The following is a 27,209-nucleotide window of genomic DNA, read 5'->3' as shown; positions in this document are numbered from 1 at the left end:
CAGGAGGATTGCACACGCGGCCACTCCCGACAAGTGGGGGAGCTCCGATTCCACCGATTGTTCCATCTCTAGCACAGTGACTTTGGAGATAGTTCAGTTCATCATGCATATAGTGGTTTGTTCTTCCCAGGAGACCGGAGAAAGGCAGATTTAGCGAAGTGGGATTGTACAGAAATAGATCTGAAACGCGTTCATGACGCTGCAACATGAAACTGCATTCCTGGCTCGCAGTTTCGAATGTCTTGCAAATCGAGTTTCCTGAACGTCCCAGCTGGAACAAGTCTGCTCTGTCGGTTTCAAGAAGCTTCTCCGGTGCGGGGATGTCAAAGTGGATTGCAGTGGGAAGAGAAGACCTGAGATTGTTGATGGTGAAGATGGCTGATGGCCTGGCGTGATATTGCATTGTTTGCATCTGCCGGCTAGTGTGGTGGTGCAGCGGGACGTCCCAGCTCCGGGTATTTCTGCCACCGCCTAAATTGAACAGTTTTCCAGATTGTTTTTTCAGGCCTGAATCCCCTGCCGCGAGATTCACTATATTCTGCCGGTGGAAGCGGTGAGCCGAGCGGTCCTGCTTGGTTCTGCCGGCTCTTCGCGCTACCGCCTAAATTGAACAGTTTTCCAGATCGTTTTTTCAGGACTGTTCATCCCCAAAATCCGCCTGGAGAGTTACGAGGTTCGCTAGTTTCTGCCAGCTGGGGCGGTGAGCCAAGAGGTCGCATTCTGTTCTGCCGGCTCTGTATGCTACCGCCTAAATTAAACAGTTTCCCAGAGTGTTTTTTCAGGACTGTTCATATCGGAAATCAGCCCGGACCACTTCGAGGTTCGCTAGGTTCTGCCCGACCGGGGCGGTAGTGGAGGCGGTCTGACAAGCCATTCTGCCCCTCTGCAGTCACGTGCTCCTCCAGCATCGCATGGAGAGAAAGTAAGTTACGTAACGCCACGGCCGGAAATCGGAGTTGTAGTCCAACCTACTCCAAAAATTTGTTTCATTCAACTGCAGCATGGGATCAATTAATGTTAGAATTCCTCGTACCACATGCAAGCTAGGTTTGCAGAACCTCGTCCCTAGACAGCACGCCATCAAGTGACTGGGTTGAAAAAAGCCGAGAATCAGGCCTGGGTACAGTACTGTCCGAAGTCAAATGATCACTCACTCCCTTCACAGTATAACAGGTTTGCTGGGCCTTCTCCAATTGGGGCGAAGTTGCCCACCACCACTTTGCTTGTGACCCCAACAAGAATAAGAATAAAGTGGGTTGGGGGCCTGGCCTTTTCGATGCAGTTTAAAAAAGTAACTTTGAGCTTCACTCCAAAAACACAAACCTGCCTGAAGGGGAAGGCCCCGCATTCTTATTTTTTGTTGCCCCTCCCCGCGAGCCTTACTTTTTTTCTCCCCCCCTTCCTCTCTCCACGGCAGCTCGGGCTTGAGAACAACAACACTATCAGATAATAAAAAATAATGCGATCGACATCAGAGCTGACCAACATGGTCTCTTTGAACGGAGCGCTGCCTGAACTGGCCGAGCAGCAGTCCGAGGATGCCATCCCCGAGTCGCGCGTCCTCATCATCATGACCGGAGGTACCATCTGTATGCGACAGTCCCCCTCTGGTTTCGTACCTGCCCGAGGGTTCCAGGAACAGTGCCTCGCCCGAGTCCCGACCTTCAATGATGGCTCGCACACAAGCATGATGGACGTGGTGGTGAACGCCGACAAAGAGGTGAAGGGTCACCCGAGTCTGCGCACCCCCGTCACCGCATACGGGCGGCGCGTGCGATACACCGTGTTCGAGTTTGAGGAGCTGCTGGACAGTAGTTCGATTGACGCGAAGGGTTGGGCCGAAATCGCCCGCACCGTCGAGCGCAACTACACGCGGTTCGACGGATTCGTCGTGCTGCACGGCACAGACAGTCTGGCGTATACGTGCTCGGCGCTCAGCTTCATGCTGCAGAACCTCGGAAAACCGGTCGTCCTCACGGGAGCCCAGGCTCCCATGCTCGAGTTGCAGAACGACGCCACGGACAACCTTCTCGGATCACTCGTTGTGGCGGGCCACTTCATGATCCCGGAAGTCTGTCTGTATTTCAACAATCGACTGTTCCGCGGCAACCGATCGTGCAAGGTGGCGGCCAGTGACTTCGCCGCCTTCAACTCTCCGAACTGCCCCCCGTTGGCGGTCACGACGTCGATGCGCACAAATGTCGACTGGGAGCTGGTAAACCGACCCAAGAGCCTGGATCATTTCAGCATTCAGACCAACCTCGACACCACGCACGTCGCCTGTCTGCGGATCTTCCCAGGTATCAAGCCGGAGATGGTGGATGCTGTGCTGAAGCTAGATGGACTCCGTGGGTTGGTCCTGGAGACCTTTGGTGCTGGAAATGCACCCAGCGGACAGGATAATGCTATGACAAACGTGCTGGCTGCTGCCATCAAGAGAGGGATTGTCATTGTGAATGTCACCCAATGTGAGTCTCGCTTGGCCCATAATTACCGTGGCAATGTCATTTGAATCTAACATGGACAACACAGGTCTCACGGGAAGTGTCAGTCCCGTTTATGCTCCGGGTATGAGCCTGTCCCGCGCAGGTGTGGTCGCAGGCCTCGACCTGACTACGGAAGCGGCGTTGACGAAGCTGGCGTATCTCCTGGCCTTGCCCGACTCCACACCCGAATGGGTCGCGAAGAACATGTCCGTCTCTCTGCGCGGAGAACTGACCGAAGTATCGCAACCTGTGTTCCGTCACCCAGACGGTGCTCTTCCGGAGCGCGTTCAGTCTCTGACCGTGCTGGGTTACGCGATTGCCCAAGGGGATATTGAACGGGTGAAGGAGATTGTGGTCAGGGAGCATCATTGGCTGCTCAATGATGCGGACTACTCAGGCAACACTCCGATCGTAAGTGGCTCCGTTTATCGTGTTTTGACTACCAGCTGGACAAGACGACTGACTCCCCTTGCAGCATCTGGCGGCCACCTCTCCATCTGTCGAGATTCTTCGATACCTCCTGCTCCAGGGTGGCTCAGTACACATCCGGAATCGAAACGGTCGCACGCCATTGTTCCTGGCGGCCAACGCTGGACTTTCGGAGCATGTGCTGCTACTCCGCAAATCGGGAGGACATTTGCATTCGGATGAACGGACGGCGGCGCAGCTGCTCGCGCGACGACGCCCGGCGGTGTGGGGTCTGGCCGGCATTGGACCGCGCGAGGTCAGCGATCGGGAGTTGGAGGAGATCGACGATGAGGGCACTTCGCTAGGACGCACGGCGGAGATTCTGATGGCCGGGTCGGCGCCTTGAACGTAGAGACACGATATACATTCAGAGGTGTCATCTGGAGCTGATGCGGAGGGAAGGTCTGGGTTTGACTTTACATGTGTTCACGCCTGATAAAGCAGTGAGGCGGGAGCGAATGGTGGCTTGTGGGTACTCGGGGTAGATTCCGAGTCTGTCTTAATCCTCTGCAGTTTTCCATTACTAGAAGATCCTAGATCGTCCGTGTTTGTCCGATCGCCATGCAGTTATCACCAGAAGAAGACAGGCGAGACCTCAGTTTATACATTGCACAATACCCGATTGTGCCAGCACCAGCAATAATACTCTTCCCAATTCCCTCTACTTGAACCATAATCATTGTCAAGACAGATGTTGCCATAATTTATAGCTAGCCTTTCCCAGATGAGCATAGTCAACCTTGAGATCCATCCCACCCCGGACTACGTTGTCGGAGACATTCCCCAGACATTCTTCCACCCGATATCTTATCCACCAACCAGACTCGGCCGAGAATCCCCTCTCGACTCAACACGCACACCGCGAAACTACAACACACCCCTCAGAAACCCAAAGACGAAGCAATAAAGCACCAGCACGAATTCGAGCACCGGCATCATTAAATTTACCCACCCCCCCAGAGAAGAAAATCTATAAATCTATAACCCACAACGCCACAGATATGCACATCATCATCGTCATACATACACAGCCCTAAAGGCAAGCAAGGCCCACAGCCCGGCGCCAAATTCAAGGCTTCACCAAGACACCGCGGTAGCGCATCTTGCCCTGGCGGAGGGTCTCCATGGCGTCCTCAATGCCCTCCTTGGTGAGCGGGAAGGTCATGACGGTGGGGACGATGTTCTTGCGGGCGGCGAAGTCGAGCAGGGAGCGGATGCTGTTGCGGGAGGCGACGAGGGAGCCCTGGATGCGGACGCCGCGCCAGACGAGGTCGAGCATGGGGACGCGGGCGGGCTCGAAGGCGACGGTCAGCGGGTAGATGCTGCCGTGGGTGGCCATGAGGGGGATGAGCCTTACGAAACAGTCAGTGGGACAGGTCGTTAGAAGAAATGTGTGGGGGGGGGGCAGGCAGGCAACATACGAAGGATAATCCACCGATCCGCTCCCGCACAGCAGCAGGTGGTTGACGGGCTTGAAGCCCTCGGGGACGGGGCCGCCGGACCGGAAGACGTGGTACTCGGAGGCGCCGAAATCCATCGCCTCCTGGCGCTTGCCCTCGGAGCTGGAGAGCACGACCACGTGGCAGCCCATGGCGGCAGCCAGCTTGATGGCGATGTGGCCCAGCCCGCCGATGCCCATGACGGCGACGCGGTCGGTGGCCTTGATGCCGTACTCGGACAGGACGGTCCAGACGGTGGCGCCGGCGCACATCAGCGGCGCGGCGTTGATGGAATCATACCCCTCCGGGATCGGGTAGACGCACTTGGCGTCCCAGATGGCGCCGTAGCTGAAGGTGCCGTTGTGGAGGTCGTGGAAGCCGTATTGCTTCTGGTTGCGGCAGTACTGGTCCCATCCTGTTGCACCTCTGGTTAGCATCTTGTTTTTTGGGGTGTGATATAGGGCACGGAGGGTAAGCATGGGGGAGCATACCAGTCACGCAGTTATCGCAGTTGGCGCAGACGCTGTGCGTATATCCAAAGCCAACCCGCGCGCCAACCTTCACGTCGGTGACACCAGGCCCAACAGCTTTGACGATACCCACACCCTCATGGCCCAGCACCTGGTCGGCCTTGAGGTAGTGCTCGTCCGTGCCGCAGAGACCGGAGTGGGTGGTCTCGATGAAGACCTCGCCGTGACCGAGCTCGCTGGTGGTCTGGGCGGGCACAATCTTGCCCTCAGAGGAGCCGCGGAAGACGTCGTAGGTGAAGGAGGTCATTTTGCACGAAAGGAATCAAGAATGCAGACAAATTTGGCTATGACAGTGTATCATCCCCAGAAGAGAAAAAGTGGCAGTCGGATTTATATAGAAGAATGGTTATCGGGAAGATGTGGGTCCAGCGGGCAACCTGGGCATCAAATCGGGGGTCTCGGTTTCGCAGGGGTTGCAAAAGGGTGGGGCAAGAACTCATCAGCAACTGGTTTCTTGTCTTTGATAAAGATTTTTTTTTTCTGATACAGTCAACTGTCCGTCCTCGGCGGAAGAACCAGTCGGGAGAAGTCTCCGAGAATGTGTCCGTCGGTGGGATTTGGATAAACTCTCCGCCATATGAACCCTCATAATTCCTGGTTATGTCTCTTCCGGAAACATTAGTCCATGATCGATCGCGGAGAGTTTTGGATGTTGAGTACATTTGTTGATGTCTTGTGGAGTGCGCACTTATCTACAGTACATACTGCACTACGTCAGAGATATGGAGGACAAGCACTATCTTAGTAATCTTAAGCTAAAGAATAGTGGCAGCCACGTTTCAACTGTAAGCAGCACTTAAGGTCAGCCACATCATATTTTTTTCCTTTCTTATTTTTTCTTATCTGTCTTGGCATTCAACGGCTTGCTGTGCCGCTCACCCGGCCCGATCTCATTAAGGGTTACAGGCCGAACAAATCCCGGGCTCGGTATCCCGCCGGAGGGCAAATTCTCGTTCCTCCGAAAACCTCTCTCTCGAACCCCGTCACGGGTCAGATCTTGAGAAGAATAACGGCTCATCATATGATTGGCGTCACCGCGGGATCTTAAGCCTAAAACTAGCGTGCAGGACTGTGGATCACTTCCACTGATCCTGCCGCTGGGAGTCTTCCAGAATCTTGGATGGTTCCGTTTCCAAGGCAACTTATGCGCTTGCCATGTTTCATGCTACCGGGGCCGAAGGTAGGCAGGCGGAGATCGATTTGCACAGGAGTAGATGTTTGCAAGGATGCATCAACATTTCGAACCGATGACATAACGCAGCCGGGTGTGATTTACATTATAAGAGACTTTCACCCACGGTGGCTTCCTATTAATTCAAGCTAAACCTGTGGCGAACGGAATGCAACACAAACATGATGTACTGTCTATGCGTTAGAGTATCACATCAAAGTCCCGTAACGAATCTTCATACAGTTTTTTCCAACTTCTTGATTATCTATACCCCGTTTAAGTATCCTCAATAGCCGCGTAGATGGCCTGTCTCTCTTTGCGAACACCTTCCATGCCGTAACAACACACCTGTAAGGACTAGGCACTGCAAGTATCCCTACAGGGAAAACAGAGTCACATGCACGCATTAACAGGATCAACAGGTCCGCAGCTGGCCTGGTTCGGGCCCTACATCTTGCAGGATTGCGGGTAATATTGGCCGAACGGCTATTATTTTGAATGAATCCTATTGTTCTTTCTCACAACAGCACCCTTCCATGCTTAACATCTTCAAGAACCCTATCTACCTAAACAATGTTACATTATTGCGTCGCTCCCGTTTCTCATTGATGAACGTGCCGTCCTTCTGCCTTCTTTCTACTGTCTGCACTATAACTCTGTCTACTCAGCTATATCTAGATACCCGACTACTCAATTGTAGATCTATTGCTTATGTACCTTGACTTAAATTAGTCTTTGATCTTTTGAATACCCAACTAGTACATCGTCACCTATAAATTGAAGAACATATCCTTTGGCCGGAAGTCCATGCCCGCTTGGGACTTAGGACAGTTGTAGATCCAGCTAAAACAAAAGCTATATGTAATCGAACAGAACGATAAATTTGCTCAATAATTTCCCATCAAAGCTCTCTTCATACGGTAGCAAATTAGCAAATGGTTCCCCCCCCTTTTTTTGGTGGCGATATATTGACCCATGCAAAGCCTTCCCCAAGCTTTCATTGCAATTCACGCCTATCATGCGTGAAAGCAAATGCACGTTTCTAAGTGCGCTCACAAAAACACCAGCATTGTAGCCATAACATTGCCTGTTCGACTGACGGGGAAAGAAAGATGAATATACCCAGCGCGGAGGGGGGGATCCACAGGACAGGCACGGCGCGGTACGAACCACCCGTATTCAATAAGGAGGCACAGTCATCTGCACCGGCTGAAACACAAACTTCTGCGCTGGACTGCCATCGGCCGGGGCGGGTTTGATGGTGGAGTCCGCAGCGGTCCAGACAAGTCCATCCGCAGGGTTGCAGACCCTATATGCCCCCGCACCAGCGTCCTCAAATGTGAAGGTTGTCGGCTGCTGAGCAACAGACGTGCACGCCGTGTCATCACAGCTGATATACGGATTGATATTGGTGAAGGCGTTCTTGATGGTGGCGCCGCCGTCGACGGGGTCGATGGCCCATACGTTGAGGTAGTCGTTGGCTTGGTAGAAGCGGAGGTCCCCGGTCGCATGCAGGGTGTCGGTGGTGCCTGCGGGCTGGATCTGGTAGTACGTTACGAGGGCGGCTGAGGCTGAGTTTATGAGAGTTGTGATGAGGCTGATGGGGATTTTCATTGTGTGTGTGAGCCTCTAGATGGGTGGGCTGATGAGCGTGAGATAATGGAATGACTTTTGTGCAGAGATCGTGCGGGTGTGGAGTGTAAAAGTCGGCTGTATTCAGCATGAACAAAGAAAAACATTGACGTATTTGTACTCAGACTAGAGTAGGACATACTAGCAGTGGCGAAGGACAACGCTCGAGTTCAGAGTAGGCGAAGTGACGTGAACGTACATGAGAATCACGAGCGTTGAGACACCAAGCAGAGAGAGGAAAAAGATGATCAGCTCTGCATGGTTGTGTAACATCACCTGCCCTGGTCTTACAATCACCAACGATTCATGTGAAAGAAAAGCATTGTTGTCTTGTCTTAGGCAAGGGATGTGATTTTGCATCAATGCCAAGAGGATATACAGCAGAAACCATGACATAATGTATGCTTGGTGCGAGATCATCACGCTTAGAGCAAGTTCACAGCACTACACCAATTGAAGGACATCTACTCCCTTTTGTCTGTTCCTCGGTTGAGGCCAGCAAATTTCTGAGCGTGTCTCTGTCACCCTCAAGCCCTAACCCAGTAGACCATCAGGAAATCACAATATTTCTCTTACTCTCAAACACCAGGCAGTCATGCCGGAAGAAGTTCTTCAAGAACCGCATTGCAAAAGGACGAACCGAGCAAAATAGACATTCGAAATCTGAAGTCTTATACCCGACTAGTGATACAACGAATCACACGAGAATCAGAGATACAATCCGGCAGAAATCACCATCAGCAGTCATTTAAGGTCAAGTCCTCCTTATCCCCCCCGGTGCAAGTGGATGAACCCTCAGAGTCTGGGTCGCGGAGACTATCCTCGTAGTCTGGATCCATCGAGCTATCCTCATACATCCGCGCCTCCCCGAAGATATTCCACAGGATTGATGTGATGGCGAAGTCCCTGGTTGAAGAAAAGAATTCCCAACGTTCGGTCGTGCGTTGGATCTGTAAACTGTCAGCGCGGGGAGAATACTCTGGTGCAGACCCTTCGACTCCGACCTCCTACCTTCCTTGTGGTGTCCAGACGGAGGAACGTCAAGGTACGGCTGTTCTCATCGTGGACAAGACCATAGACCGCGGCAAGCATGTCGCAGGCCTGCCAACGGGATTCTTGAACCATGACTAGACAGTTGAGCACGTCAGAAAAGGCTTTTTCTTTTGTCGCTCACCGCGGAAAGATCTAGCGGTCTGATTTAGGAAAGCACGTACGCATGTAAGCTATAGCCCGCGTCTCTGCCTGCTCTTCCGTCTTGACGGGATCGGCCTCGACCACCACCAGATGGATGCGAGCGATTTCCGGGTCGCGGTACCAGAGGGTGTAGTCCGCCCGACCAGCAAGAGTCATGTTATTGTGTTGCGCAAAGGTGTGCAGCAGGTCCGTGTTGTGCGCGAGATTCATCATGCCAGTCTTGAACCCCTGGACGGTGTTTACTGCGTGGGCAATCTGTAGAAGGATCCAACCGAGCGGGCTGTATTGATCGATGTTTGAGTGATCATAGGAGTATTCATTCATGATTTCAGAGACTTCGAGCTTGAAATCGGCTGTTATATTCATCATTAATTCCCATATCTCTTAGCTGGCCACGGGCCGCTCCTGGGAGAAATTATCAAATGCGATTCCTTTGGGGACTTACCTACCTGGCACTGGATGAACGTCAGTTGGAAGGGCCATCCAGTCATAATCATCATCGCAAACCACAATCCCGAAGCTGCGTTGCAGGTCGCGATCGGTGAGAGCAAGAAGAGAGATACATCCCGACTGTTCACGGTCTCGCTGTTCTTCAATCGGCCAAATCTGGTCATCGAGGACGAGCACCTCTCTGTGCTGCGTTTCAACGCATCCCAACACTTCCTTGAGACTCTGCAAGTGTGTGGTTGCACTTTGAATTTCTGAAGCGATCCTTTCGTTGATAGCGCTGCGTCTCCCGATCAACTCCTGCTGGTTCCGAGTCGCAGACACGACAGATTGTTGCTCCATACTCTCGCGGGACAGAGTCGGGACAAGAAAAGATCAGTAGTACTTGCGTCCTGCTATGTCATCTGTATCGAACGTGGGTGGAAAGGACGGTATACTCTAGGTGTATTTCTATTGTGTCGGAGAAGAATGCATTCAGTTATCGGCACATTCCAGGAGGAAAACGACTAAAACAGACGTGCCGGAGGAGAGAAAATGAACTCTTTATATGAGGGGCAGCAGTTAGGGAAATACGATCCGCATGTTGTCATCATGATAGCTTACGGACTCAAGGGGCCTGCGGGCTTCGCCGTGATGATGTAGGGCTTACCGAGCCAGAGCAATGCCACACAGCCATCCATTTGTCTTTCCATCCCACTCCGCCAAAAACCCGTCGTTCCTCCAACCATAAGCTACTATTCCGATCCACACCACATTCATCAGTTCCTGACTCGTGACACACATTCTACATCCGCCATGCCGTGGAGCATCCTCCCAAAGTCAGTAACAGCATGGCTGAATCGTTGGGACGAGAGATCTTGCGAAGACGTGGGAGACTTCCACGAGGCCCAGGAAGCCCGAGCCCGACTGTATTTCCAGGGTGCAGCGGGGCAGCTCGGCCACGTGGAAGCGCTGGTCCGCGACGACGTCGACTTGAACTTTGCAATCCAGCGCGAGGCGGCTCTCCAGCGCGAGCTCAAGACCCTCTTCGTATGGCTAATGATCTCCGGCGCCGCGGACGTCACCACCGCGGAGGAAATTTACTCTCGTATCCAGACCGTCGAAACCCAGCTGTCGGCGCTGGAAGAGATGATCTGGCGCTTGGAGCGCAGTACCCACGAGGTCCTGAGTCGGTTCGCTGGGAGCCGACTCGCATCGCTTTTGAGGGCTTGGGCGACCGCCGAGATCATATGCAGCGCCTCATGCTGGCCTATCGCTTCGGGCTGCGTTGGGCAAGGCGTTACAACAATGTAGGATGCAAGGATTGATTCCTTTGAGGGTGAAGGGAGGAAGAACTTGGTCTCTATTGCTGTGAGTGAAACGAGCTTTGAGAACAGTAGGAGATGTTTCGTGGCCTTGCGTTGGGCGCTTTCTTGCTCTGGTCATGGCGGGCATTACTATTGCTGGCTGATAAAGATTAATGTGGTGGTGTGTTTGAGGGGCTGCGGTTGACTTCCCGCTATATCGCTCTATCTGTGCCCTTAGTCCTTTAGTGCCTTCGCCGATCTTATCCTCTGGGAGTACTACTATTTCCATGACGTGATTGATCAACAGGGAGAAAATGATTTGCTGAGGAGAACGAATCCGAAGAAGATCCAGATGCGGTCAGGGTTACATGTGCTCACGTGCTTTATAGTTGATGGCTCAGTAGGCAGTTTGAGAACACATCATCATCATCATCATCATCATCATCATCTTCATCTTCTTCTTCTTCTTCTTCTTCTTCTTCTTCTTCTTCTTCTTCTTCTTCTTCTTCTGCTTCTTCTTCTTTTTCAATGCGATCCTCTTTGTTCGCGCCAATGTACAATGATGACAGAGATATAGTTCTAGCAATCTGTAGTTCATGAAACAGTGACCTTATTCAACACTAAGTCGAGAAGAGATGAATAGATGAGAGGTTAATCCCAGATTGAAGACCGGGAACAGGGTACGAGAATGAGCCGGTGGGATGGGTGATTATGTGATTGTATATACGAACGGAACAGACGCTGGAGCGCCGGCCTAAGAAACAGGATACTGGAATGGATTTTCTACTGCCCAAACAGTCACACTGTCTAATCGGTGCGACCACAGCGAACAACCTCCTACCAGCTTCGAGATAACACCTTGTTCAAGCAGCCACCAGTTGAAGATAATACGACACGATATCCACGACCTGCTCTTCGAACGAGCGGAACTTGTTCCCCAACACCGTCTCCGACGTGCTCGTGTCCAAAGGAATGGGAATCGACTGAATCTGCCCGTTGTTCGGCAGCAGGCCCGACTCGACCTCGTCTCTGAACCTGCGCGCGGTGATCTCAAGACTGTCCTGCCAATCGGTTCCCTCCACCCCTCCCGAGGAGAGGATGTAGCCCTGATTTCCCGGGACGGTGGGGTCGAGGCAGCGGACGTGCGCGTCGGCGACATCATCCACATGGACCGCAGAATTGGGGGTGCATCTGTCCTTGGCCCCGTAGGCCACCGGCCCCAGCACCTCCTGGTTGGATCCGCGCATCAGATCGGCCGGTGTGCGGGCAAGTTCATCCCGTCCGATCACGAACCCGGGGAACATATGGATCACGTCGAAAGACGGTCGGGTCGTCGCCAACCACTGCTCTGCCTCGTTCAATGCGGCCACTTTACTTGCCGCATAGGCTTCGAAGGCGGAGCTGTACTCGTACTCCGCGGGGTGAGTTGGCACGCGACTGTTGGCGTCGAACACCCTCCCGACGCCGCCACCAGAGACCACGAACGACCACGGCACGATCGCCGCGCCGGACGAGGTGATCACAACTCGTCGGACGGTGCCGGCCTTGTGTGCGGCCGTCAACAGTCCCAGGGTGCCGCTGACCGCCGGGTCAATGAAGTGCTCGACCAGGCGGGCACTGCTGGCAGTGTCTTGATCGAGGTTATTCAGCTGGGTTTGTTGCGGGATCGGCGAGGCCACGTGGATAGCATACTGCGCGCCTCGGATCGCCTGGTCGTAGGCCCCCTCAGCGGTCAGATCCGGCACCTGCACGAACGACAGCCGGTCGTCGCCGGGCTGAAGAGCCTGGATGGAGGGCGTGGCCAGGATCTGCCGGGCCTTGTCGGGGCTCCGCACCGCAGCCTGCACGCGGTAGCCGGCCTCGAGCGCCCGCACAAGCACGCGAAACCCGACGTGGCCGCTGCCTCCGGTGATGAAAACGAGTTCTCCGGTCATTATAGGTCTAATTTGATGTGCATTGAGTCTGGTGTCATGTTCCCGGCATTTCAGATGTGTCTCTCCTGGCGTGCATTGCGGGGATTTATAGATAGTGCGATTCGGTCTCCGTCATTGAATCTGTCGTCCGTAGTCAATATTTTTCTGTACCATAGATACTGAATCTCGAATACGATCACCCCCAGATTGGGTTGATACTTTTGATTTGCGGCCAGATTATCTGAACCAGGGGTGCGGGCGTTCGTAATTGGGGTTGATCTTGCGGGACGAGATTGGGACAGGCCGGAGATGGGAATTAATACGAGGCGCGGGATTCGACCACGAAACACAGGCAGCTTTTATTCAAGTAAGGCAGTTTTCTTTGTCTTCTCATCCTCTCCGAGAGTGCGTCCGGCAGCACGGCTTGAATCCTAATTTGTCGATGTCCCCGTCACCACTCCCGGCGGGTAGAAACTGGAGACATCTCACCGTCGATTGCACATCAGTGCTATATCTCAATAAACTCGGTACCTCTCAAAGTTCTACCACTACCACCGCGACACAAGAGACCGACTGAAGCTTTGACTGGGAGTGTCTTCAACTCTCCGATCAACGGCGGCGTCGAACTATAAATCCTCCAGATTCTGTCTGGCGGCCAGTTCCTACATGCTCGGCATTCTTTATATAATCACTGGGTTGTCAAATGATTCATGGGACATTGGGAGTTCCTTAGGCAGATTTCAATTGTATTACCAAAAGGGCAGATATATAGACAATTTGAATTCTCATGAAAATATGAAAACCAACCCTTCATGACATCTATCTTGAATGAACACGCACGCCCGAGACAGACCAAGTATCATAAACTTTCCCAATTTCACATCTCCTCAATCCGATTATACCGTTGTAGTTCAAGTACTACTTCGCAAATGCTTAGCTACCTAGCTTTAGGTTAATGTCGCATATTCTAAAAAAAAAATCTCCTGGTTACATTGACAACAGCGTAGAATCGCTTCCAAGAGAGACAATGCTCCAAATAAAGAATTGTAGCCTGAACAATACATGAGTCGGGTAGTACAGTTTCAATTTATGTAGGAAATGTAAAACAAAAGAGATTCGAGGACGTGACTAAGTAGTTTACAGGGACGATTCACTCCACCCGCACCTCCACCTCCATCACCTTCTGGATCTGCAGCTGACATCCTCCCCCCTCGCAGCCGGGGATCTCCCCCTGCTGCTCCCCAATCCGGCCCTTAGGCGGGGAGGACGCCATCACTGCTGCCGCGTGAGGAGCAGCGGGTCCGTCACCATGTCGCCCTCCGCTTGCTCTTCTCTCGTTACTCTCCAGCGAACTACTGTCCCCGCTACTGTGCTCGATCGTCGTCGTCACCATCACCGCGTTATCCCACGGCCTCTCCTGATAGCCCCGAGGGTGGTGGTTGCGATGGCCCAGCTCCAGGAACTCCCCGGCCTGGTCGTCCGTCTCGGAGGGCAGCATGCGGCTCTGGTTGCGCTGCGTGCGGCGGACCCCGCTCATCAGCCCGTACGAGCGCGAATGGTTGTTCAGCGTCTGGCTGCCCGAGACGCCCGCGGTGCGCTTGCGGCGGCGGGTCCGGTAGCTGGAGGAGAGGGTGGAGGCGAAGGCGTGGAAGTAGGGGCCGTAGGTTGGGATGCAGGCGATGATTACCTGATCGTTCCGTTAGTCACCACTAACTTCTTGTGGAGATTGAAACATAAGGGGGTAAGGGTTCCCGTAGGAACTAGGCAGGGCACGGTAGGAACCGGGTTCGGGCGAGCATACTCCCAGACTGATCTCCACGTCCGACCACAGGACAATCGGCTGGCTGTCCGTGTAGGTCTTGAGGTTCTTGATGGTGAAGATGCGGATGATTTGGATGATGGTGATGAAGAAGCCGAGGGCGAAGATACCGATTAGGGCTACCTGGTGTTTTGATCGGAGAGTCAGCGTCATGCGACCGACAGGGTTGCTTGTGGGACGGGGAACTCATGAACCTTCTGTGTATGGCGGAGTTGTAAGGTCCAGAGGACAGGGAGGGGGAGAGCGATGATCACGATATCGAAGCCGAGGCTTGTTCCTGTAGGATAGGGAGCTGGTTATGGACTATGTTCTGGGGAGGGGGAGCGGGAAGTTCTGTACCGGCCAAGGCTGTTGTTTCTGTCAGTTTCCTAATCCTCATTGTGTTAAAGTTATGGGTCTTGCCTACCGTAGTATGAAGCTACCGTGTCAATGCAGGTTCCAGGAATACTCGAGTCCCATTGCTTTGCGACCTAATCCCTTGTCAGAGGAGGACTACCAGACGGATAGGAAGGTTTTTGGTGTGGCACTGACCGGCTGACAGGCCAGAGTCAAGAGGAGTGTAAAAGCCAGCTGGTTGCATGCCACCGCGCCGGTGACGGCGATGATGACCCATCGGTATGCGGCCACAAACCCTCCAATCCGGAGGTAGGAGGTCAAGAGCGAGACCTTGAAGAAGAGGAGCGCAAGGATGTATAATGGACCGCCAGCGTATTGGATCTGAGGCAGTCAGTCTGTCACTGTTACGAATTACCACCTGGTCACGGCAGGAAGAAAGTACAAACCTTACTGAACATCACCACATTGGCATCCGGAAAAGATGCCGCGTCCAGTCCAAGACCATACCGTGTCTCTAAGCAGTGGAATTGACTGTCAGTTCTCATCAAGCAAGCTTTACATCCGGGTGAAGAAGAAAAACGTACGAGCCACCGCAACCCCGGCATAGCCTAACCCCAACAACGCACTGCAAATCGCCGCATAGTCATCGAGCCAGAGGTCGCGTTTGGTGTGCAACCGGATGTGAAGCCGTAGCAGCACGGCCAGCAGGGCACTGATGCTGAAGGTCAAGCAGATCGCGATGACCCGGGCAACGTGGCTGTGGGGATCCGGGTGGGCGAGGTTATGGACCCAGGGCATGGCATTCCTGTTAATGGGGCAGACAGGGGTGGTGAAGAACTCAACGACCAGGATCTTGTAGATAGTGCAATGCACATCGATCTCACCAGAGAAACATCATGCAAGGTGGGAAGACCCGAACCCGGGGGAACAATCACCTTAATTTTTTTTTCCTTCTCTTTTTTTCCTTGTGTTCATGTTGCTTGAAGATTTCTCGGTTCCTTCAGCCTAGCAATCGGCACAATCGGACTCCCCCCTCCCTGTCTAGTGAATCAATTAATATGCACGAAGTCAAATCCAAGACATCGGCTGCATTGGCAGCGCACTATTTCCGAGGCGATTTACGCCATCGTGCATTCGAGTGAGACTAAGGCAGTACTAACGCCGCGACTAACGTGCGCCGTTGTGGGGCACCAGCACGGGGGAACCGGACCGCGCATCGCTGCAGCGGGGGCACTGTCCAGTCGGTCAATAAACGTGGAGACTAACAGCTTAAGCGAGATGGTTCGAGATTGAATGTAGATTAACTGTTTGGCTTTAACAAGGATAGTTGGGATAGTCTAGGCAACCAGCCGAGTTTTCCGACGATGAACAAAAATTGACAAGAAGGCAATGGCCTGATAGCAATCATACTCCTAGCCCTAGCTCAAGCATACCCAATCTGCTGCATAAGTTACGAACGGAGTAGATGTAGGAACAGGTCAGGGGGTGTCCCACTTGGTGTCATGTTCAACAGCCAAGCCTCGGGAATGTCGGCATATAAATTGGCCTTGTCCTCCCCCCCTGTCGCTCACTGGAAGATCGTCTCCAAACAGAGCCAGGTCATCTACCAATCATCATGCCCTCCGCCACTTTCTGGACCAGCTTGCTGGCCCTCACGGCCGCCGCCACGGCGAGCCCCCGCAGTCCCAGGAGCACCAGCAATTCCACCAGCTGCCGCTGCTTCCCTGGCGATGCTTGCTGGCCTTCCACCAGTGAATGGGCCAAGTTGAACCAGACGGTGGACGGCCGTCTGATCAAGACCATTCCCCTCGGCAAGCCCTGCCACGCGCCCAACTACGATGCCGCCGTGTGCGACGTCCTCAAGGAGGAATGGACGGAGCCTGAGCTCCAGTAAGCCCACTGCCACTTTGACTTCAGCCCCTTGCGTCCCTCATCGGCTCCCCCTTACTGATCCGTGCGACGCGACCCACAGTTACCAATCCAGCAGCTCGATCATGGCCCCATGGTTCACCAACGGCACCTGCGACCCGTTCCACCCGGTCTCCAAGCCGTGCACGATGGGCAACTACATCGATTACGCGGTGAACGTCTCGACGCCGGCCCATATCTCGGCCACGTTGAAGTTCGCCCACGAGCACAACATCCGCCTGGTGATCCGCAACACGGGCCACGACTACAACGGCAAGTCCACCGGTGCCGGCGGGCTGGGCGTGTGGACGCACAACCTGAAGTCGCGGACGCTGGTGGACTACAACTCGACCCACTACACCGGACCGGCTGTGCGGCTGGGGTCGGGTGTCCAGGGCTTCGAGGCGTACGAGTTTGCCGATGAGCACGGCTACCAGGTCGTGGGCGGCGAGTGCTCGTCCGTGGGCATCGCGGGCGGCTACTCGCAGGGTGGCGGCCACTCGGCGCTGTCCTCCAAGTACGGCATGGCGGCGGACCAGGTGCTGGCCTGGGAGGTGGTCACGGGCGCCGGGGAGTTCGTGACGGCAACGCGCGACAACGAGTACAAGGACCTGTACTGGGCGCTGAGCGGCGGCGGCGGTGGCACGTACGGCGTGGTCGTGGCCATGACCTCCAAGCTGCACGCCTCGACCCCGACCTCGGGGCTGAACCTGACCTTCACCAACGAGGGGATCTCCCAGGACACCTTCTTCGAGGCGGTGACTCTCTACCACACGCTGCTGCCCAGCATCGTCGACGCCGGCGTCATGAGCATCTGGTACTTCACCAACACGACCTTCTACATCTCCCCGCTGACGGGACCGGGCGTCCCCGTCGCCACGCTGCGGGCGCTGGTCGAACCCTTCGAAGCCGGCCTCACCAACCTGGGAATCGAGTACACGCTCACCGCGAAGGAGTTCGACACCTACCTGGAGCAGTTCAACACGATGGAAGCGGAGATCGCGGTGGGCAAGGCGCAGTACGGCGGGTGGCTGATCCCGCGCGACGTGGTCGTGCACAACACCACCGCCCTCACCGAGGCCTACCGCGCCATCGTCGAGGACGGGGCCACCTTCATCGGGGTCGGGCTGAACGTCAACCGCAGCGTGGCCGGCGACGTCGACAACGCGGTCCTGCCCGCCTGGCGCGAGGCCCTGATCGACACCACCCTGACCACCCCCTGGGAGTGGGACGCGCGCGCCGCCATGGTCGCCGAGCAGGACAAGATGACCAAGGACTACATCCCGCGGCTGCAGGCCCTGGCCCCCAACTCTGGCGCCTACATGAATGAGGGCAACTTCCAGCAGCCCAACTGGCAGAAGGCCTTCTACGGCGTCAACTATGACCGTCTGCTGCAGATCAAGGACAAGTACGACCCCTACGGCTTGTTCTACGCGCGCACCGCCGTCGGTGCGGACGCCTGGTCCGAGTCCGCGGATGGGCGGTTGTGTCGGGCTTAGTGGAGTGCAGGTACTGTCTGTGAGGCTCGACGTGAGATCTCGGGCCAGTTGTATTTCTAGATAGAATAATAGAATCAAAACGTTTCTTGTTTTGAACTGCGGACGACAATCAACGACGTACTAAACATTAATTATGATCCTTAATCCTTACACCAATGGAATTGCAAGCTATAGAGCAAGATTTAGCGAGAGGGGGGTGGTCAGTCTCATGAATACTAACTGTAGACAGCCGTTGCTTCAACTTAAACAGAACAATTACAGCTGTCTCTTGACTCATAGAGGGATCAATAACACTATCATTACAATAGCATGAGACAGGATACATGGCACTTGTAACTCAGAAGATACACTACATAAACCGGGCATCAACTACGACTAGCACATACGACCAAAGGCTGTGGAAGATAGGGTTTCCCCTCCGCTCAGCCGTCCTCAAGCCACACTGATAAAAGTGGCCAGAAGATCAATGAGCCCCGAGCGTGTTGCTGTTTTATGGGTGACAGGCGCTAAATTATGGGTGAGCATAGGTGAGATGGGTGAGAATTCGGTGAGAATTTGGTGAGAATATCACCTACCGGCGTGGGTGGGGGTGAGAAAGAGTGAGCTACAGAATGCTAAGTTTTCTTCATCCTTGATATAAAAAGAAAGGGCTTCTACAAATTCTTTTTGTTGTTCTATAGTCCCCGACTTCACTTTTCTTCACGTAACCACGACTGTGTCTATGGAAACGTGGCCAAGCCAAGCAGGGTAGCCGGGTATGATCGTCTCAGGAAATCCGACAACAGCGGCTTCCTGTGTCCCTGCTTCGCGAATCCACTGACAGACAAGCTTTGTAGAGTCCGCCTTATGTAGGAAGCAGGGTGCGATCTGTGCGGCGGCGAGCCTATTCTTAGATCGTCGATTTGTCGCTGTGGTTGGCTCAACTGGTATTATGAATCATGGTGGCTTAATCGGCGCGAATTCCGACGAAAGAAATTGTTGCAGAGTCCTTGATAAGCATTGCTGCAAAAGATCTAGATAATCCCTTTCCGTATGGGCAGGAAGCGCTGTTAAAGATCTAGGTGGTGGCTCTTGTTGCCTCATTGATCAAGAACTACTAAGTTCCAGCCATGTAGCCGCGCTTGTCCCAACCAGGGTGCACTTACCACCAAAGATACCTTTAATCAAGCTATCCTTCTGCCAGTAAGTGCAGAATTGTGGACTGCGGGTTAGGGTTTTGTTGGCTTTGTTAAGCTCGGACAGGACTCAACTGCAGCCTTGCTAAGTAAACACAACCAATGCAACACCGCACAAGACTCGGCACGTATAATCTTCATTTTATTTAGCTGTGAGATTGATTTGGCTACTGCTTAGTATAGTCTCAGTAGCATAACATGCATTCTGGTTCTATGAAAAGAACACTTCTCTGGTGGGTATTCTGTCCGCATGACTATTGGTTGGTGTACCTTGCAAATATGAACGTGATAATATAATTTCGAATTAGTCACGAATTGATGTACTATAAGTTTCGATAACATCCAGTATTGTTCATTTTGATGTTTCGAATTTGTTGCTAGTTCAATCGAAATGCATTGCTCTCCAAGCATGAAGTTTGGTTTTTTAGCCACCTTATTGTGGGCTACAAGGGTACCAGACGGCAAGCCCTCCTCTCTGACTTTTTACCCTTTAAACACGAATTGGATCTATCCTGTTTTATAAAGTGCCACATGAATCAGAAATAACGCTTCAAGGGCGCCATAGATGTGTGTAGGTACAAGGAATAGCCTCGAAAGTTGCCGCATACGTTCAACGTGCCGCTGGTAAGCCGAAAGACAACCTTAAGTCTCCGCAAACTTTGACCTCAATCTCAATCTGGCCCCGTACACATAAAGTGCGGACACCCCTACGATCCCTCCACAAGAAAGATCACCCAAGAGTGAAACACCTCCAGCAATCCCAAGCCGGTCGAAGAGCGGCCGAGCATAGATTACCACGCCAGCAGCCCAAGCCGATCGGAAGAAGTCATTGGCCGCGAAAAGGCTTGCCGCATACCGAGGATAAGACAGCGGAAGATACGTGAAAATCCCTGTTCGGTCTTAGTAGGACGCGCCGAATGACGGGCATATTGCGATAGTGTACCTACCTTGGAAGAGGATAAAGCCACCTGTGCTGAACAGTGCGACGCCAGCCATGGAAACAACCCAGTGGATACTTTGTCGGCTTGACCAGGCAAATAGGAATAGCCCTATTGGTTGTAGAAACGAGGCGAATATTGCCGGGATGAGACACTGCTCTGGGGGACTAAGTCCGTTCTTCTTGACTCGAGGTTCCTTCGCCCGGCGTTAGTCCTTGTCGCTTGAGATCGATGTACCTTCAGCTGAGATCAGAAAATGAGAATAGGGAGTTACCCAATGCCAGTGAACGTAAATCAAATAAATTAAAGTCCCGGCTAAACACGCAACAACGATCGATAAAAAGGCGGTACCCGTCAGGCCGAGATCGAATGCATACATATCTGTATAGACAAGCGGAAAAGCCTCAAAGAAGCTGTAGTAGACACCGTAGCTATAGGAGCTATAGAGATTGGTGAAAAACACGGCGGGATCCAATATCGTGATTTGTAGGGGCCGGATCAAAGCGTGCGCGACAATATGGGGTGGGGATAGACTAGCTTCATCGATTTCGGACTGAGAGACATATCGCTGGTCTTTGAACACCTTGCGGACTCGTTGGGCCCGACGTAACAGAACAGTGGAGGCAGATGTCTCCAAAGGCGACAAACATGACCACAAATGTAAGGAGAGCCATCCATAAGATCTCCCACAAGGGCAAGCGCCAATCGCCGCGGGCAGCAACTGCAAAGCCAGAGATGATAGGACCTAATGCAGGCGCGCAGAATGTAGCGCCTACCCACGCCGTGTAACCATAAGGCATTTTCGACCACGAGTAAAATATCCTGGAGTGTCGCGCCCCCCGTGGCGAGACATGGGGAACCCAAAAAGCCTGTTAGAAATCGCAAGACAAGGAAAGCAGGAAAGCTCCGGGTGAGAGCAGTCGGCACAGCCATCAGGACATAGAGAAATAAAGTGATCATGTAGGGCGCGTTCCTTCCAATTCGGGGGATTTCAGATATTGGCGAAAAGATGAGAGGACCAATGCCGTACCCAAGTATATAGAGCGAGAGGCCCAGGGTGGAGAGTGTATGGTCAAGATTGTACTCCTCCATCACGCCGTCCACGCTTGGTGTGTAAATGGCAGAGGCGCAATACACCGTAAACGTATACAGCCATAGCACGGCTGTCACGATGGACTTTTTGAAGGAACTCCAGTTCTGAGGATTGTCGACATCCTTCTCATCGTACCAATCCACAAGAAATATGTCCTTTCCATCCGACCGCCGCCCTTCATTGACAGGGCCACCTTGAGGTGTAAGCGGCTGCGAGTGTGGCCGTTCGTACTTGCTTCCAGGACCTGGCACCAGCCCTTGATGCTCACTTTGGGATCTAGGTACATGTACCAGACCACTGGATACGGAGACTTTCTCCTCGGTACACGGATGCGCGAAGCCCGCTCGCTCTTCGGGATACAAGAAGCATCGCTTGCCAGTAGCAAAACGGACAATCTGTCCCAGCGAGCTATCGCGAAGCAGATCCATCCCACACCTAAGCCAAGGGAATCGCGCGCGGAAGAATAATCACCGAAAGGCTTGCGGAATGGATGCACTTTAAGTAAATTTGAGACCTCCAGAAGTCTTCCATGGACGCCACTGGACTTCGTTGTAGATGCGGGTGAGATTCGGACAAGCCGCCCAAGCCCCAAAATGGGCCACCTGAAGTCTTCTTCAAGATACTACTATGTACCATGCAGTTGTTCCACTTCCTGGAAGGCAATGGTTCCATCGGGCGAGACTCGGGCGAGTTTCAAAACGGATACGTAATCAAGAATGCCGCCTCGTTGGTACATGTACATAAGGTAACTACCTAGTAGTTATCGTGCACGACCATCTTCAAACCGTCTAACGGGTCAGTCTCGGGTGAGCCATGAATTACCTATTAACTACGGAGTAGTAACAAACTTAGTTTATACCTACATATCTGCGGCCATGGCGACACGTCCCGAGAGGGTCCGCAGGACACAAAGAGCTCCGAAAAGCTGTTTTTTCTGCTCCCGACGCAAGCCCAAATGCGATAAATCGATTCCTTGCCGGCCCTGCCGATCGCGAGGACAGGCTAATGAATGCTTTGTTGAAACAGTAGAGGTGAAAGGGCAGGTAGTGACGTAAGTTTCCTTCCGACGTAGACTTGGAAGTTAAGTTAGTTGCACGCTGACGACTCAATTAAGATCTGATCAAACGCCAACTACTCAGCCCAGCTACTCAGAATGATTAGACGAAAATGCCCGTCTCCGATCGCTTGCACTGCAGGGGTCATCTAAGATCGCTCGTCCCATTTCCTCATTGGCTTTGATAGACCAGGAAGAGCAGGAGCTCTATCTTTGCCTCCGAACCCATTATCGGCCTGCGGGCATTGCAAGTGCGTCGGAGGTCATCTACCCATCCGATTAATGTTGTTGTATTCTCTTCTCCCAGGCTGCAAAGTGGGCCTGGCTTCACTCGGCCGTCTCTCCCGCCACTCTCGAGCAACAAGGGCTTCGAGATAAACCAAACCAATTATGCAGAGAATCGCCAACTACCTCGGACGCGTCGTGGTTAGCTCTGTATTTCAGCCATCTTACTGTTCGCAATCCTGACCTGGTTCTGCATGGAGTTTTGTGCTAATGATTCCCTGACAGATAGGGATCGCATATGCAGATGAGATATCTCTTGGGGAATGTGATATCTCTAAAGATTTGTAGATCTTCTCTGCTCTGGATGAACCCGCCTTACCTTTTTTTCCATGACAGAGAGGGTTGCTTTCTTACGAGAAAATTGGTACGACGCTGCTTTGTATTTCCTCCACCAAGCGGACTTTCTCCGTCTATTGGATGTCCGAAACATCCAGACAATCTCAATTCTTGGAACCGTGTTCTCAAACTTTGGTGACCTGAATTTGTACTACAATCTGCTGGGATGTGCAGTCCGGATTGGTGAAAGCCTCGGGATCAATAATGACTACACCCATCGTACAGGGATTCTCCCGGATCTTGAATCTCAGCGGTCTCTATGGTGGTCTCTGGTCATTCTGGACTGGCTAAACATTCCATTAGGCCAACCTTGCATTCGTGAAAACGATTTCCTGGTCGAGATGCCTTTGATTTCTGAAACACAGTCCAATTGGGACTCCACCAACTACCAAGCCAACATGTGCAAAGTGGCTCTGGTGCTGTATAGGTTCCAAACAGCCATCTGCGCCTCAATGGACTGGGAAACTGTCGAAAATGCGGTCATCGTGGCTGATGAGAAGCTCGTTAATCTGAAGGCAGAACTGAGCTCGTGTACTGAGTCAGGGGGCCTCGAGAACACATACGTGGGTACAGATACGTCAGACGCCTCCGGTTGTATTGGCTCTATCCAGCGACGAAGTCTGCTGCTGATACTGTTTTACTACCGCATCCTGATCAACCGCACACTTATCCACCAGACACCATCGACGAGAGCGAAGAAAGTTTCGTTTTCAAGATGCTCCGAGTCCGCTCATAATATACTCCATTTATGCACAGATTTGGCTACTAAGGGCCATTTGATGGCTTCGTGGTACGGGCGTCTGGATTCCATTCCTCTTAGTCCATTTCATCTGACTGTATGTAGGTCAATGTTGTTACCTCTATACTCGGCAGCGAATGTTTTGGCCGTATACGGGTCTCGGTGTCGTTGTGAACCAGGCCATGATCACATGGCGGATGTTGCCGCTGCCGTTCAGATATTTGACTCTTTGTCGCACAAAAGTGCTTTTGGTGAGTATGCTGCTAGAAGGTTGAAGGAGATCATCAACAATGCAGCTCCAGTGTAGTTAAGGTCAGTTTATGCCTTTTCAACACTATGATATCAGATATTGAAGTTTTGCATAAGTCTCGTGACTAGCACATACGACCACAGGGTGTGGAAAACAGGGCTTCCCGTCCGCTCAGCCGTACTTAAGCCACACGCCGGGAGGTTAGTAGTTGGGTGGGTGACCACCAGCGAATCCCTTCTGTTGTATGTTTTTTTTTCCCCTACTTGCTATACTCGACCTCTCTCGGTGTTTAACATGCATACATGCGTGCAGGGCTATTGAGCCGCTCTTTTGTTTGAAGGCGGCTCAAATTGCTTGCCACTTCCTAACACGCGATGCAACGGGCCCTGGCATTATCGATCACCAATTTCTGTAGTCCATCCTGGTCCTTAGGCGAAAAAATGGAATCGTAGGTATCTAAAACTGCTCATAGATATCATGATGGTAGGGAACGACGAAAGACGGATAGCTGTACTGTCTGTAGAAAGTAAATGAGAAGAAGAAGGAAAACAAAACAGGCTTCTCTGTTGTATGCACAGATTGAAGTCCGACCGGAAGAAAGTGAGTTTTGCTGTAATAGAAGATGGTAACTGCCCCTGACGCCAGTGTATGATAAAGATGCATGAAAAAAAAAGGGATAAAACCTCCCGAAGCGCAACCACCCTTATAGACCCGATTGGAAAGAATTGTAGTCTGCTCTTTCTAGTGGGAGACAAAAGTCAAATGCGAACCCTAACTTGGTTCGGAATATTGAAGAACGCCCCGTCATGACGTCTTAATGTAACACACCATAATCAATATATGCCCGGCATGATCTCACAGAGCCATGCCTTGCAAGCTAAGAAGAAAAAAAAAAGGAAGAGAAGAAAAGGAACGAAAGAATCGTCAACACTTTATACATCATTTTTTAACCCGGGTGCGGTCTGTCGTTTAGTAGTATCGTAAGATCATAGGCCGTGCACAGGCACAGACAGTCCCCTCGCATCAGGTCGTGAACATCAGCCTCAAGCGACTGGACCGCTTCGTCTTCTCCTTGGGCTTCTTGGCCTCCGATTTGGGCGAGGTGTGATGCGACGAAGGCGCTTTCGAGCCGACATACGACTCCGCGGGCCGGTGGTCGGCGCGCGATCTGCCGCTGCTGCCGCCGTGGTGGTGCGACCGCGACCGCCGCGACCGCCGCGAGGAGGCCATCGAGCGCTCCTCGTCGTCGTCGAACTTGAAGCGCGGGTCACGCGTCATCCGCGCCGTCGTGACATCAATGCCCGACATCATGGCGGCGGTCGGGGTGATGAACTCGCCATCCACCGAAGTGCCGGCGCTCTCGGCCTCGGCGTCGGCCACCCCGCGGCGCCACATCTCGACGCTGCTCAGGCAGTCCGTGTTGAGTTCCATCATGTCCTCCATGCTGGGGTCGTCCATTGCCCCGTCGCGGGGATATTGCTGTGGGTATGGTGGTTGCTGTGGGGCTGCTTCGATGACCGGAGTTTTCGATGCTGATTGGATCTGCTTGATGATCTTGTAGCCGCCGAACATGACGATCGTCACTCCCAGCCCCACCCCGGCCGCGATGAGGAACTGCGGGCTCGCGAGGAGCGCGAACACGCTGGGTGCGGCGGCTTTGAGCGCCCCGAGCGCCGAGGGCGCCAGCTTGGTGACCAGATTGCTGATCTCGGCCAGCGTAAGCGCGACAGCCGCCATGGAGTCCGGGTTCTTCTGCAGGTGGGCGATGGTCGCAGTGGCCGTGTGCTGCATGCAGTCGGCCTCCTCGAGGAGCCACTGCGCGCGGGTGACGAGACCGTTCAATTCGGGGTCCTCGATGCGTTGGAGTTGGCCATGTTGGTGTGGGACCAGCTCGCCCTGGCGGGGCTGCTGCTGCTGCTGCTGTTCCAGTGCGGAAGGGTGAAACTCGCCGTAGGCCAGATCCATATCCACATGGGAGGGGTGGTCGGACCGGGAGCGGATCGGAACCGGCCGTTCCATCTCCCGCACGCCCACATCGTGGTGTGTGTGTCGTCGCACCATTTCTCGGGGCTGGTCGTAGTAGTCGTCGGCTTCGTAGTCTTCCTCGTACAGGGACCCACCGCGAGGGTGATGGCTGCGACTGCGGCCCGAGTAGTGTCGCGAATGACTCCGCCGTGATGATGCAACGGACGGCGCCGCGTCGTACTGATAGTGTTGGTCACCCCCGTCAATGTGGTAGTTCTGTAACGCCTTCAGGGCTTCCCTCTCCGCGATCTTGGCATTCCGCTCGGACTGCACTTGGGCTTTGCGTTCCCGATAGGCATTCTTGGCTTGGCTGAATACCCCGAAGAGGTGTTTACTCTGTGACCCCGCAGGGGAAGAGGTCAGTCCCTTATCGCGATTGATTGTGGAGAAGCAAGCGCAGACGTACCGTGCTAACCACCTTCCCGGACTTATCAATCACCGCGATGGTCTCGCCCAACGGCGCCATGGTTGGGAGGGTGCTTCAACTCCGGGACTTTTGTGTCAAGTTGAATGGGTTTCCAGTACGACTGGATTGAGTCGATGAAGAAGCAACTTCCAGTTCGACATTCAATTCTGGTCCAAATCTCCAACTTTTAAGGATGGGGGGAAATTCCGGCAAAAAGGGGCGGGGAAATGGACGTCAGACGAGCGGTGTAGCGCAAGACTAGTTGATAGTGTCTTGATAGTTGGGATCCTCAGTGGGGGGGGGGATTTCTTTGGCCCCGATCTTGGCTTGGATTGTGGGTATCACTGAGGGCACTGAGCTGGGTTAGGGTGAGGTAGGAGTGGTGTCGGGTTTGATTATATGGTAGCAGGAATAGTTGCTAGGTAGTGGTGAATGGCGAGGTATACCTCCGATGGCAAAACATCAACAAAGACAGCTGAATCTGCACAGGCCAGTCCAGCTGGTGTGAGGGGGGATGGGATGATGATCACGAGCAACGGCAAAGCCCTCGCAGACCCGATAAGCGGCGGCAAGCGGCGGGATCGAAATGCAGTCTAAGGCGCTAGGAGGTAGGACGGAGCAAACGGGAAATCCACGCCACCCAAACGAGTTATTTCGCGACCGATAGGGACCGATAGGCAGAGCAAAGCAGAGATACTCAAGGCAACCATATAGGAGAATTGAACAGGATTACAGAAAAGTGAATCCGAGGGGGCTGGGACGGAATTTAAAATCATAGGA

The 27,209-nt window shown here is 53.2% G+C and overlaps 11 protein-coding genes across 11 annotated transcripts; 4 read left to right on the top strand and 7 right to left on the bottom strand.

The window, feature by feature from the left end:
- The first annotated feature begins 1,270 nt into the window (after positions 1–1,270).
- BO72DRAFT_105841 (putative lysophospholipase) lies at positions 1,271–3,394 on the top strand. Its single transcript, XM_040938908.1, has 3 exons — positions 1,271–2,468; positions 2,533–2,897; positions 2,962–3,394. Exons 1-3 carry the CDS (start codon positions 1,460–1,462, stop codon positions 3,298–3,300), a joined length of 1,713 nt encoding a protein of 570 aa, XP_040801476.1. The 5' UTR covers positions 1,271–1,459; the 3' UTR covers positions 3,301–3,394.
- A 489-nt stretch (positions 3,395–3,883) lies between these two features.
- On the bottom strand, positions 3,884–5,586 carry BO72DRAFT_403792 (NAD(P)-dependent alcohol dehydrogenase). Its single transcript, XM_040942244.1, has 3 exons — positions 4,885–5,586; positions 4,376–4,808; positions 3,884–4,306 (listed from the first exon to the last, which is right to left on the bottom strand). The coding sequence occupies exons 1-3, from the start codon at positions 5,168–5,170 to the stop codon at positions 4,024–4,026; spliced, it is 1,002 nt and encodes a 333-aa protein (XP_040801475.1). The 5' UTR covers positions 5,171–5,586; the 3' UTR covers positions 3,884–4,023.
- A 1,597-nt stretch (positions 5,587–7,183) lies between these two features.
- On the bottom strand, positions 7,184–7,798 carry BO72DRAFT_105829 (RICIN domain-containing protein). Its single transcript, XM_040938907.1, has one exon. It carries the CDS (start codon positions 7,706–7,708, stop codon positions 7,274–7,276), a length of 435 nt encoding a protein of 144 aa, XP_040801474.1. The 5' UTR covers positions 7,709–7,798; the 3' UTR covers positions 7,184–7,273.
- A 665-nt stretch (positions 7,799–8,463) lies between these two features.
- BO72DRAFT_458697 (uncharacterized protein) lies at positions 8,464–9,411 on the bottom strand (the record flags this gene model as incomplete). The annotated part of the gene is made up of 4 exons (XM_040946389.1): positions 8,464–8,676; positions 8,738–8,853; positions 8,941–9,273; positions 9,366–9,411. The coding sequence occupies 4 exons, from the start codon at positions 9,409–9,411 to the stop codon at positions 8,464–8,466; spliced, it is 708 nt and encodes a 235-aa protein (XP_040801473.1).
- Positions 9,412–10,162: 751 nt separating this feature from the next.
- Positions 10,163–10,660, top strand: BO72DRAFT_496127 (uncharacterized protein; the record flags this gene model as incomplete). Its single annotated transcript, XM_040948602.1, has 1 exon — positions 10,163–10,660. One exon carries the CDS (start codon positions 10,163–10,165, stop codon positions 10,658–10,660), a length of 498 nt encoding a protein of 165 aa, XP_040801472.1.
- An 856-nt stretch (positions 10,661–11,516) lies between these two features.
- On the bottom strand, positions 11,517–12,587 carry BO72DRAFT_468438 (NAD(P)-binding protein; the record flags this gene model as incomplete). Its single annotated transcript, XM_040946897.1, has 1 exon — positions 11,517–12,587. One exon carries the CDS (start codon positions 12,585–12,587, stop codon positions 11,517–11,519), a length of 1,071 nt encoding a protein of 356 aa, XP_040801471.1.
- Positions 12,588–13,716: 1,129 nt separating this feature from the next.
- Positions 13,717–15,667, bottom strand: BO72DRAFT_509303 (uncharacterized protein; the record flags this gene model as incomplete). Its single annotated transcript, XM_040949323.1, has 8 exons — positions 15,306–15,667; positions 15,168–15,235; positions 14,917–15,102; positions 14,792–14,855; positions 14,580–14,677; positions 14,368–14,508; positions 13,843–14,253; positions 13,717–13,761 (listed from the first exon to the last, which is right to left on the bottom strand). The coding sequence occupies exons 1-8, from the start codon at positions 15,517–15,519 to the stop codon at positions 13,717–13,719; spliced, it is 1,227 nt and encodes a 408-aa protein (XP_040801470.1). The 5' UTR covers positions 15,520–15,667.
- A 658-nt stretch (positions 15,668–16,325) lies between these two features.
- Positions 16,326–18,164, top strand: BO72DRAFT_527625 (FAD-dependent oxidoreductase). The gene is made up of 2 exons (XM_040950122.1): positions 16,326–16,611; positions 16,694–18,164. The coding sequence occupies exons 1-2, from the start codon at positions 16,337–16,339 to the stop codon at positions 18,126–18,128; spliced, it is 1,710 nt and encodes a 569-aa protein (XP_040801469.1). The 5' UTR covers positions 16,326–16,336; the 3' UTR covers positions 18,129–18,164.
- A 1,781-nt stretch (positions 18,165–19,945) lies between these two features.
- Positions 19,946–21,762, bottom strand: BO72DRAFT_496123 (MFS general substrate transporter; the record flags this gene model as incomplete). The annotated part of the gene is made up of 4 exons (XM_040948601.1): positions 19,946–20,193; positions 20,251–20,437; positions 20,516–20,962; positions 21,022–21,762. The coding sequence occupies 4 exons, from the start codon at positions 21,760–21,762 to the stop codon at positions 19,946–19,948; spliced, it is 1,623 nt and encodes a 540-aa protein (XP_040801468.1).
- Positions 21,763–23,153: 1,391 nt separating this feature from the next.
- BO72DRAFT_105752 (fungal specific transcription factor domain-containing protein) lies at positions 23,154–24,149 on the top strand. The gene has a single exon (XM_040938906.1). The coding sequence runs from the start codon at positions 23,351–23,353 to the stop codon at positions 24,053–24,055; it is 705 nt and encodes a 234-aa protein (XP_040801467.1). The 5' UTR covers positions 23,154–23,350; the 3' UTR covers positions 24,056–24,149.
- Positions 24,150–24,841: 692 nt separating this feature from the next.
- BO72DRAFT_105747 (uncharacterized protein) lies at positions 24,842–26,709 on the bottom strand. Its single transcript, XM_040938905.1, has 2 exons — positions 26,430–26,709; positions 24,842–26,359 (listed from the first exon to the last, which is right to left on the bottom strand). The coding sequence occupies exons 1-2, from the start codon at positions 26,487–26,489 to the stop codon at positions 25,022–25,024; spliced, it is 1,398 nt and encodes a 465-aa protein (XP_040801466.1). The 5' UTR covers positions 26,490–26,709; the 3' UTR covers positions 24,842–25,021.
- Positions 26,710–27,209: the final 500 nt, after the last annotated feature.

The sequence above is a fragment of the Aspergillus fijiensis genome (genome assembly GCF_003184825.1).
Source record: "Aspergillus fijiensis CBS 313.89 unplaced genomic scaffold BO72scaffold_22, whole genome shotgun sequence".
NCBI lineage: Eukaryota > Fungi > Ascomycota > Eurotiomycetes > Eurotiales > Aspergillaceae > Aspergillus > Aspergillus fijiensis.
Note: the sequence above shows the minus strand (reverse complement) of the source record. Positions and strands in the feature narration are given on the sequence as shown.